At 43.0% G+C, this 11457-nt stretch overlaps 1 protein-coding gene across 1 annotated transcript; it reads right to left on the minus strand.

The window, feature by feature from the left end:
* Window positions 1-302: 302 nt before the first annotated feature.
* LOC136443830 (uncharacterized) lies at window positions 303-8952 on the minus strand. The gene is made up of 14 exons (XM_066441198.1): window positions 8905-8952; window positions 8375-8571; window positions 7828-7930; window positions 7054-7253; window positions 6350-6495; window positions 5817-5953; window positions 5113-5417; window positions 4355-4547; window positions 3885-3981; window positions 3638-3686; window positions 3375-3449; window positions 2830-2918; window positions 754-863; window positions 303-433 (listed from the first exon to the last, which is right to left on the minus strand). The coding sequence occupies exons 1-14, from the start codon at window positions 8936-8938 to the stop codon at window positions 303-305; spliced, it is 1866 nt and encodes a 621-aa protein (XP_066297295.1). The 5' UTR covers window positions 8939-8952.
* Between the last annotated feature and the right edge of the window lie 2505 nt (window positions 8953-11457).

The following is an 11457-nucleotide window of genomic DNA, read 5'->3' on the forward strand; positions in this document are numbered from 1 at the left end:
ATCCTATCATGCCTATTGGTCCAGTTGTTTGCTTATACTCTGCTGTTCCTCTGCGGTTTGATGGGCTGCTGGGTCACTGCAGAAGACGCCATGGACGTCATGTCCTCTGACACTGTTACATGACTATGAAAGTTCTCCTATTGGTCCGGTTGTTTGCTTTTAGTTATACTCCGCTGTTCCTCTGCGTGTTGATGAGGGGCTGCCGGGCATGCAGAAGTGAGAAGACGCCATGCAGAGTGCACCATGGACGCCATGTCCTCTGACACTGTTTTAATACATGTATCTATTTCTATGAGAATTTCCTATTGGTCCGGTTGTTTGCTTATAGTTATACTCCGCTGTTCATCTGCGTGTTGAGGGGCTGCCGGGTAGGCGGCGGAGGAGGCGCCATCGGGTTCGGGGCGGGTCGGGCTGGGCTCCGCTGCTGGAGGCTCTGCGGGAAAACAGCGCAAAATCAGTCAGGAACTTTTATCTACTAGTATCCATCTATTGATTGCATGGTTTGTTGATTTTTTGCTTGCTTGCATGATTGATTAATTGACTGATTGGTCGAGTGATAAATAGATATGATTGATTGATCAACTGGTTGATTGACTAATTGATTTCTGTATCTATACAGTCGGTATAACTGCCTTTCGCTTTAAAACACCTGTCCAGCTTCGTGATTCTATTGCATTGAACGACCTGTCACACCCAACCTTTTTATCTAATATCATAGAAATAGTTCTAGAGACGCTAGTCTGAGGTACCCACGTTTCTCGGCCTTGCCCTTTCCCTCCGTTCTGTCGTCCCGGAACTGTGGGAAGATTTTCCTGGTGACGGAGTTGCGGAAACAAAGCAGCAGGCGGCGCACAGGGTTACTTCTGAAGGAGGAATTAAAAAGGAAGGCTAGATTTAATACAGTACACATCTTGAAAAGCTCACGGTGGGTTTATTTTCGCGATGGCCTCTCCATTTGAGCATTTACCTCTCCTGCAAAGTCATGATACAGTATGTGTTTCATCATATTATTACTGTACTATATACAATTTTTAAAATTTGACTAAGAAACTTGAGAACAAGCTAGATGGAAACGTATCCCCGCATGCTACGAGCTGTGCTCAACAAATCCTGGAAACACCACCCGACTAAAGTAGAACTGTATGGCATGTTACCAACTGTATCAACAACCATACAAGAGAGAAGGGCTAGGTTTGCAGGGCATAGCTATAGAAACAAAGATGAGCTTGTGAGTGAACTCCTACTCTGGACACCAACTCAGGGACACTCCAGTGTCGGGCGACCCCGACGGACCTACATTGACCAACTTGCTGGGGACGTAGGGGTGAGGGCCGAAGATCTAGAGCACTTAATGGCGGACCGTAGCGACTGGAGGAAGAGGGTTGACTTAGTCCGGGCAACCCGCCCGACATGATGATGAAGATGAGATTTGATACAGTGTGCATCTTGAAAAGCTCACGGTGGTTTTATCTTCGCGATAGCCTCTCCACCGCGAATGCGTGAGACTGTATGCGTTTCCATTGAATTACAACAGTAACTGCACTACATAATTGTTTGAACCGCGAACACAAAACCTCGCGAAAACTTCCCTTTCCCTTTCTACTGAGAAAACAAAGAAGAGGATTAAAATCATTTTCTACAATTCATAGCATTTTGTATTTCAGGTCACTGGCAAACAAACAAACAAACAGACAAGCAAACGTTATAAAGTAGTATCACTAGAAATTACTAGTAGAAGAAATTGGGTCGCCTTTCTGAAGCTTGTGATGGATCAAAAGTTTGACATCTTCTGATTATGTTACCTGCGACCAAAGAGAAGTTCTTAAGCTGTGGCCAAAATTCAGAGGGATTGAAATGATGAAGTAACACAGAAGGAGTTGTGTCGTGTGACCAAAGAGGTTCTCCTCCGTGGACTAACAAAGTACTTCCGAAAGACCGGCATTGCACCCAACACGTCAAAATCACGATATCAGGTTACAGATTTCATTTTTCCAAGGTCTGTGTTGGTTGGCGTGCGGATTCGATTCCCGTGCTTTGTTAGTGGGTTTGCTGAAAGAAACAAAGCATGACGTCTCGGCCCAAGCGTTTGACGTCAGGTGGTACACGCCATAGCATATGATAAAATGACTGATTTGTGAAGCGTGATAACTTCAAGGGCAAGCTACTGACATTTGATATATTCAAACAGCTACAAGACCATTTACGTACGTCTTTTTCTTACCTACGTCACATGTTCATGTCCTGACGCACTGTAAACATTTTGAATGAGGTCTACCAGGTATTCTAACTTAGAACTTTTAGATTCCAAATCAACAACCATGACCAAATTGCCACCAACTTTTGCCCGTGCTGAACTCAATGTCTGTCTTCCTTTTCTTTCAGCTGCAGTGTCCCTGCACATGCACGCTACTGGAAAGGGTCGCAGTCCTTCGGACGGGACGTTAAGCCGTGATCCACTGTTCATTGTGCTTGTCGAAAAGAGCTAGGGGAATGTCCCCGGTACAATGAACCTGTAAATACTCCATATAGCGTCTGTCTTCCTGTCACGACCAGTAGAAGATTAGCTCATCTGTTCATTGAGTTCATTTGAGCTAAACTGGTTCGAGATCACTTTCCTTTCCTCTTGTGTGATCCCGCTCGGAGTCTGCAAATCTTTGCTTGAAATATAGAACTTAGCTTTTTTCAGAGTCACTTCAGATCAATACATTGATTTAAGATTCATAAATGGGAGACCACCCTAACACATTCCTAACACCCTGGTCGGAGTCTATGTCGACAGAGACATTTGTAGCTTTAACGTTATGTTGTTTTCTAGCCCCGTCCCTGTACCTTGTGGGTTGATCGGCTCCACCTCCGTCCCCTGCCGCCTGCGTGTCCTCCATGCCGCCGTCCTCGCCACGGCTCAACGTGAAGGTTTTCTGCAGTGTCGGGAAATATGGCGTGAAAATTCATTATTCAAAATGTAATCTTAGCACTCCTCGCTAATACATTAGATCCATATTATGCGAAAGAGCAGACAAACCCCCTAAGGTTGTAGCCCTCTGTGGCACAAGGGCTATAGACAAGGGCTAGAGATGGGACCACCCCATACACTGAATAGTGTGTCAGCGATTAAACTTTTTTTTATATCAAAGATTGATCAAATTATATGATTGGAATAGGTTTGTATTGCATAGTGAGCATAGGATAATGCGTCAAGTATGGTGTTGTGATTATTAGTGTCAATGACTTCTCTAAGACTTGATTATCTCTGTTTGAATTTCAGTACTTGTGATGACACATTATACGCTAGGAAGAAGTTTGTACTGCATAGCAAACTGGGAGGTTATCACTGTGAGTCTTGTGTTGTGTCCCTGTTTACTTGTTTTGTGTACCTGTGAGAGCCTTCTGTCCGCGTATTGTTTGTGCATGGCGGGCTCAGTAACGGCTCGCAACATCTTCTGCATCTCCTGCAAGGCGACATACAAGTACACATGTTTAAGAATCAAACAGTATTGTACGAAGCAAATTCAGTATGAAGGTCAGGCGTTGATTTCAGAGTAATGTGAGTTCGTGCTATACAGTAGTAATCGGGCGTATCGTGTTTGTAATAGAGAAAGAAAGAGAAACGAATCTCGTGGATGGAAAATCGACTGACCTCTCTAGGCAATTTGTGATCCGACTCCGTTTCAGGTACGTATTCGGATCTGTTGGAAGCAAAAAATAGATTAAAACATCATGAAAGAACAGAAATTCGGGAGAGGGAGACTCGGTCCAGACAACTGATGTTGCCGAAATAAATCTCACCTATACGATATGAAAAACAGTGTGAAAACGACTCAAGTCTAACATTCGTATGCAGCCCGAAATATCAAGTCCATCAGCTAACTCAGTGACTAGCTCACCTATCGTCCCCGGTCGTCTGCAGTTCCGACTCTCCAGACTGGACGGTAAGGCCCCCTAACGCCGCCTGGATCCGCTGGATGAAAACAGCTTCTCGCTCTGAAAGAAATAGAAATTGCAATGCATCTTTAAAGTTCTTATAAAGCTGGTATTTGTGACGTTCAGTTAAAGGTAAGGAATCAGACAATAGAAATACATTTACCTCCTTTAACTTTTAATTTTCAAGATGTGATAGCAGATTCTTCAGTAGACTGTCCTTCATCTTCACTGCTTCTCCTTGCCGTTTTTAACTTATTAGAAAACAATAAGGAATCAGGCAAGCAAAAGACACCTACCTCTGCCTTCCCCATCTCCTTTAGCTTTAGCCTCTTCTTTAAAATACGGCAGGATTTCCTTCAGTTTTATCGCCTCTTCTTGAATTTGATAACCTCTTAGGAATTAATAAGTAATCCGATGATTGAGAGGTACCTACCTCCGCTTTCCCCGTCTCCTTTAACTTTAGCCTCTTCTTCAAGATACGGTAGAATGTCCTTGAGCAGACCGTCCTTCAGTCTAAGTGTATCTCCCTGTCCCTCCGCGAACTTCTTCCAGGCGTCTCTCTCCCGGATGGTTCTCTCCAACAGCTCCGATAGTTCGTTCCTGTTCGCCTTCGGACTGATGGAAACCTGCAATGGTAGTGATTAATGAGAACGTTTATTGCAAGTTCTTGCCCGTAGGCTAATTGCAGGTACATGTAACATGAAAGGACGGACAGGACAGACAATTAGTAACAATATAGCATGTGGCTATTCTAGTCTAAATACTGACACTAAATTCTAACTTAGTTGGTTTGACTTATTTTTCCAAGACAGTGGAAGACGTATGATCCCACTTTTTCTGCAATGATAATGGTTAATGATCTCTTTTCTTGATTACAATGGTGGGGTTCAAAACCTGGTCAATTTGTCTCGTAGTATCTCGTAGTAAAATGACGCCATGACAATTCGTGGATGGAAGAAGAACAGGTACTATACCAGTAGACTCAAGGCCCCAACTTTGCCAATTACTGTGGTATTGAGGTCACCTGAATTAGTACCAAGTATATATAGTATTCTGGAACACATTTCAATATAGTAAAATACGATAAGATGCAACACAATACAATAACAGAGCACAACATTTTCAGGGAAATACATGTATCATGAAATACACAATACAATGCTTCCAATACGTAACAGTATAACCAACTACCTTCTTGCAGGACTGTGCGAAGTTCAGGGTTGATATGTTCTCCAGTATGCTGCCGCTGTTCCTGTCGCAGGTCGCTACTATGACCGTCTGTGACGTCCCGTCCAGACAATGCTTCAATAGCTTGGTCAGTACGCTCTCCCTGTACGGCACGTGTTTCCCCCTCTTTCTGTGCGACAGCGCGGCGACCACGCGTTTGAGTGTGTAGAGACTGAGGCGGATTTTCCTGCCCTCCGCTCGCGTGAGGTCTGAGAGCGCCGCATCATCCTCGGTCTCGCTACCCGCCAGGTCTACCATAAACAGGCTGGCTGGAAGGTGGAAGAATCATAGAATTGTGTATTGAAAATTAAGAAAATAAAGTTCTCAATACAAAACCTTTAAAAGAATATCTTCCTGGGAAGGCGACATAGATCATAGAAAGTGTATTGAAAACATGAAAATAAAGATCTTTACATGCAACCTAAAATATGCCATCCTGTCTGATTTTTGGCAACTTCTCACGGCCTGAGTGCACTCTACCTGTACTGCTCCTTGTCGCATGGCGGCGTTGCGGCAAGGAAGCGGTCCCAAGCGTGACTGAGTCTATATTACCCTTGTCTCTGTATTGCAACTTATTTAACAGGAGATAGTTACTTCAACGATTTCGGATATAGTTTGACAACTTAAAGATAGCCTTCTCATTGGACAATTTTGCTGTAAATGAATACCTGCTCTGTCCTGCCTGACCAGCGGTTGTTTTGAGGCCTCCCATTGGACGGTTTTGGTCTGAATGACGTCCATCTGGATTATCATGTGGGAACGAGAGCTGCGCTGGTTCCGCTTCGTCCTCTGCTCGCGCCGTGACCTTGAAAGAACAAAAAAAGAAACAAAATGGCGACGCCGTGACCTTTATGTTTCATGAATTCAACTTTGCCGTGACTCGTAGGAATGAGGAAATAACTACGTTTGAAGCTGTACCTCCCTTTTTATACCGAAATATAATGTTTAAGTGCTACCAAAGTTTGCCCTTGAACTTTTGGAACACTAGAATGTTTTGGTAATGATCTATGAGTCGGCGGCAATGGCGTCTCACAACGTTCCACTCGCCCCGTCAGGCATACAACAGATATGCAAATTAACCTGAAATTTGATCCTGATAAAGTGAGACCCACAGGATAAAAACTATCAATGTTGAGTAATGAAATTTGATCATGATAATGTGGCAATCGAAGAGTCAAAATGAACAAGCTTGAGTAATGACCTTGCGGCAGCCCGTAGAACTGTCATGGCGGCCTCGGCACGCAGCACGTAGTGGTTGGTGATGCCGTGCGGGTAGAACGAGCCTCTCTTGTCAGGACCCCGGATGTCCAGACTCTTACCTGTGTTCGCACTGAACAGGTCGTACACCTGAGGAGAGGGCAAGAGGTGGAAAACAAAGTTAAGTTCATCTTTGATTTGTAAACGAGAATCAGAGAGAGTGAGACATCATAATCAATGTAACTTCAATCCATCGAAGTTAGTAAAGATACAGAGCACACACACGCGCGCGCGCGCGCGCGTGCACACATACACACTCACTCACACACACACACACACACATACACACATACACACGCACAAACTCAAACACATACACACACAGACACAAAAACTTTCTTCCTCTCATTCAATTACGCATACACACACAAACACAACGCGCACACGCACATTAACATATTCACGCACAAAGTGAGTGAGTGAGAGAGAGAGAGAGAGAGAGAGAGAGAGAGAGAGAGATCTTCCTACCTTCTCTATGTAGACCTCATACATATGGACATCAACATTTCTGTTCTATTTGTCCTGCTCCATCCTATCACTCACAAACAAACATACAAAAAATAGACAAACAGTTTACATCTGGTCGAAAAAGGAGAGATAGGGGGAAAGAGAGAGAGAAATAAGCATACTAACAACCGAACAGCTTACTTTTTCCATATACACCTCATACACCAGCATGTGTATGTCCACCGTGCGGCTGGGGTCCGCCTGCTCCAGGCGTTCCTTCACCGCGAACATGTGCACCAGCGTGCGGGGCACCAGGCCCTCCGACGCCGCCGGGTCCTCCTGACTGCGCGCGGCCTGCTCCGGACCCAGCAATGTGTAGGTCTTACCCGAGCTCGTGTGGCCTGAGAGAAAAATATGACAGATTTAAAGGAAATGTAGAGAAGCTGAAGTACTAGCACTGGTCTTACTGTGGGCTGCCTGTTCCGCGTTCCTGCAACGTGTAGGTCTTACCCGAGCTAGTGTGGCCTGAGAGACGGAGCTTGAAGGCAATTAAGCACCATCACTGGTCTTAATGTGAGCCGCCTAATCCATATCAAGTCAAGTCCAGGACAAAAGATACAAAAACCCAAAGTTCTGCTGCAGTACCAAAGTCACACACCAGAGGGCCCAACATTGTCGTTCGTCTTTCTAAACACCCACCGACATAATACCAAATATCATCACAATGCATCCAGAGTTTCGTAAGTTATGCTGACTACGAATATGCAGAAACACAAACAGACAGAAGGACAAATAGACACACAGACGGACAAAAAAACTCAATTTTTCATGGCGGTAACAAAAACAGTGTTACTATTAGTCCTCTCTAGTCACAATCATCAAAGACTAGAATTCACTCGCAGGTAGGTTCTTGTAAACTACATCCCTTAGATCGAGTTCGACACAAATCTTATAGAAAAATGTATGTCTGTTTACCATAGCAGAGCACGCAGCCGTTGACCCCCTGGAACACCCTGCCGACCAGGTCAGCACCGGTGGCGTCATACACGTCCTGTTGACTACTGTCCTCCAGAAACACCTGAGGAGAAAAAGTTACATTAATTAATGGGTAAGGTTAGGGAAAAAAACACGTCAAATTGTACCTAAGGACCCTCTTCCATAACGTCACCGTTACCCTGGCACAGGCGATATCTATTTGTAACATTCCACTTAGGATGAAAACGTTCCAAACAGACTCTGTATAGCTTTTCTTGAACGCGTTTTATGAGACGTAATCATTCTGGCGTTTGTGAGTCTATTCTTATATACAACTTTTCCTTAAAGGACTTCTTTTTTAATAGACGCTATCAACATTATATCACATTCTTAACGTTTTGATAAACAAAATGCAAAAATTCTTAATGCAAAAACATTAAGACGACTTACTCTAGATCTGTCGAAAGAGTTTCTCCTTGTCCTCAGAGACGCTATAATCATTCTGACACTAATTATTTATAATGTCATGTGAAAGAATACAACTTACTCTGTCGAAGGAGTAGAGTTTCTCCTTGAATGACTTGTCCTCCGACACCTCTATAGTCTCTTTGCTGGGCCGGACCACGCCGATGGTCGTCCTGTTGTCGTGAACTGTGACCTTCTCGGGCTCTGTGGAGGTGCTTGTCGTCTGCGCATGCGGGCCTCTCATGCGCACAACCACGCGGAGGTTGTCTCTCTTTCCACCTATCAATCGATACATCAACCAATCAATCAATCAATTCAATTGACTCAAAGTAAATGAAATATTCACCAAACCCACCAAGAAAAAACCCGTCAGTTTCTACAGTGCCAACGAATTGGACGGTGTGACATTTTAATGAATGGATTAGACCTTTATTGTACACATATACCCACTGGGTTAAGTACAGGTCACAGCAAAAGAATAGTACATGTATACAGATACATCGATATTATATTGTCAGATTTGCATTCTATTACAAAATGGTACCGGTGCTCATCTTCTGCTCGTCGTATATTATCAATACTCAGAATGAAATCAGACTGAAAGGTACCTACCTACAGTAACCGGTCTGTTAGCACTGGCAGTCATGGTACCTCTAACAGTGATCCTGAAAAATAAGATTAATACAGTCTTGGCTACAACAAAATCATTCAATGACTACGCTACATTTGAGATGTCACTGGATGTTGTTACATGAAGGTTTTTCTTAGTTAACTAGTCACAAAATAACCATACCTAGCCCACATGCTTTATGCACAACATTGATCAATATTCGCTTCTCAAGTGTTAGGAAAAGACTGTAGATAGAACACGTTTCATTGATTAACTTTCATAAAAATAACTTGACGTCTTGACCCAATACTGTGTTCCCCTCTTCTTTACACAAGGTTCCTCAAAAAATAACAGTTTCTAAGCCAACTTGTTGACCTTCTATCGATCTCTATTTCCCATTTAAGAAAAACGCTGCTAAGCAAGTGAGACTCACTACAGCCAAATATCACTCACCTGAAAATGGCTACTGAAATGGTAACCAAGTTGGGTAATCATAATTTCATATTTTATCCAGTGTTTCTGAAATGTCCACACATTTTCTACAAATAACATCGCAAGACGGCTTGTTGACCCATTCCTCTATTCACGCACGTCACAAATCGATCTGACATTCAGGAAAGAAAACACCGAAGACAGCATGAAATAACCTTGTTTGCAAACGGCTGACCTACATACAGGAGACTTTCCGAAATGACTCAATGTTTTCACCCTGTGATTTTGTTTCGCTCCGAGTTGTTACAAAAATAACGGCAAAATAACTTCCGGCATCCCTTCTTGTTTCACCCCTCCATTCTACACATTGCAGCTGGATATTCACTGAAAGAATTTAACAAAAGAAAGAGCAAAAGAGTGAAAGTCACAAACGACTCACCTACACGAAACTTGTCGAAATGATTTCAATTGATGTTTTCAGTCCGTGTTTTCTTTTCTTCGCAGGTGTTACAAAGATAACTTCCGGTACATCGCCTTGTTTGACCTCTCCTTGCAGATAGACTTTCACTGAAAGAATTCACCGAAAAAAGAGCGAAAGCTCAAAATAAGTGAAAGTTAGAATCGACTTACCTACACGAGACGAGATGAGTTCATGTTTTCAACCTGTGTTTTTGTTTCCTTTCTCTAGGTTGTTACAAAAGAAACTTCCGGTACTCTAACCCCTCCATTCTACACATTCAAATTCGACGTTCAGTGAAAGAATTCGATGTGAAGAAATAGCAAATAATTAGAAATTAGTGAAAGCTACAAACAACTTACCTACACGAGACTTGTCGAAACCATTTGATGTTTCCACCCAATGTTTTTGTTTCCTCACCTTAAGTTGTTACAAACACCACGTCTCCAAGACGGCTTGTTCGCCCTAACGACCCATCGAGCGCCGCACTCCACGTCGTCTTACCTCTCGGCGTCTCCAGGGCAACAAGCCACTCCAAGACGTCTTGACCTTTGACCCCACGCACACTTAAGACAAGGATGTTGTCTCAGGAGTTCTTAGCCACTCATCGAGGCGGGAAGGAGACTTGAACACCTCTCGTCTTACATCGTCTGGCAGAGATTGATGTAATTTCCACCACGCTTGATCTGATAAACAAAGCCAGTTGAAACTTAAGATGTACATAACAATTCTTACAATGTTTGGCAAAGAAAAATAAAGAAAACATATTTAGATACATGAATTTAGAAACGGCGCTACATGTATACACATATATCATACCGTATATCTTCTATACAGTTTCACACACGGACCAGTCCTATATTAAGTTTTTGATTTTGAGACGGAATAATTCTTACAATGTGCGCCTACAAGAAAAATGTACAGATAATATCATTTAGAAATTCTCATATACACACGTTTTCACATTGAGCTTTTACAATTCACCGTCTGGAATGATCCGTGGTCGCACGAAGCTTGTTACGTCTGAACATAATCCTTTTCCATAGCTGTACCATTCAATGTAGCGTCTCTATAAGAACCGTTCCGCTACGGCTGCAGTGCTGCACCAGTAAGTAAAATAACGAAAACATGTATAGATATTTAGACAATGTGCTGTATTTTGTATACAGTTGTCTGACTATTCCTCCCACGTAGCTTCATTACGGCTACATGAACTATTCCCTGTCTTTGAAAGCGTAACAAGCTAGAACTTCGAAGATTCAAGGTAACAGAAAGTAATAATACTTCTTAGCTTTGGCAGATGTTCAGCAGGCAAATTAAATTCTGACTTTAATGCGGTGTCACATATGTCTTTGTCATCATGGTGCTTTGTACTAGCTGGCGGGGCAGCCATGGATTTTGTTCTCTCTCATATAACCGAACGAATAAGATAATATCTATTAGATAACGGTTTTCTTATTACCTCAATAAAAATGGGGGTATAGTTTTGGGAACGTGGACGTGTGTAGTTACGGTGGAAAATCTCAAGAACAGTTCAAGCGATTGAGATGATATATGTATTTGATATGTAAGTAGGCGTTGTAAGCCTGACGTTGCAAGTTGACTTTGAGCCTCCTGGTGGCCATACTTGGTACTGCAGCAGAACTAGGACGTCTGGTTTTTCTAT

This window comes from Branchiostoma lanceolatum, chromosome 10 (assembly GCF_035083965.1).
Source record: "Branchiostoma lanceolatum isolate klBraLanc5 chromosome 10, klBraLanc5.hap2, whole genome shotgun sequence".
Taxonomy (NCBI): Eukaryota; Metazoa; Chordata; class Leptocardii; order Amphioxiformes; family Branchiostomatidae; genus Branchiostoma; species Branchiostoma lanceolatum.

Excerpts from the sequence above, each read along its gene's own strand:
- LOC136443830 (XM_066441198.1), bottom strand. The coding sequence starts at position 8,938 with ATGACTGCCAGTGCTAACAGACCGGTTACTGTAG. Across the intron at positions 5,418-5,816 it reads GGTCAGGCAGGACAGAGCAG|CCAGCCTGTTTATGGTAGAC; the intron begins GTATTCATTTAC and ends TCCACCTTCCAG. Across the intron at positions 864-2,829 it reads GGAGCCGATCAACCCACAAG|AAGTAACCCTGTGCGCCGCC; the intron begins GTACAGGGACGG and ends TTCCTCCTTCAG.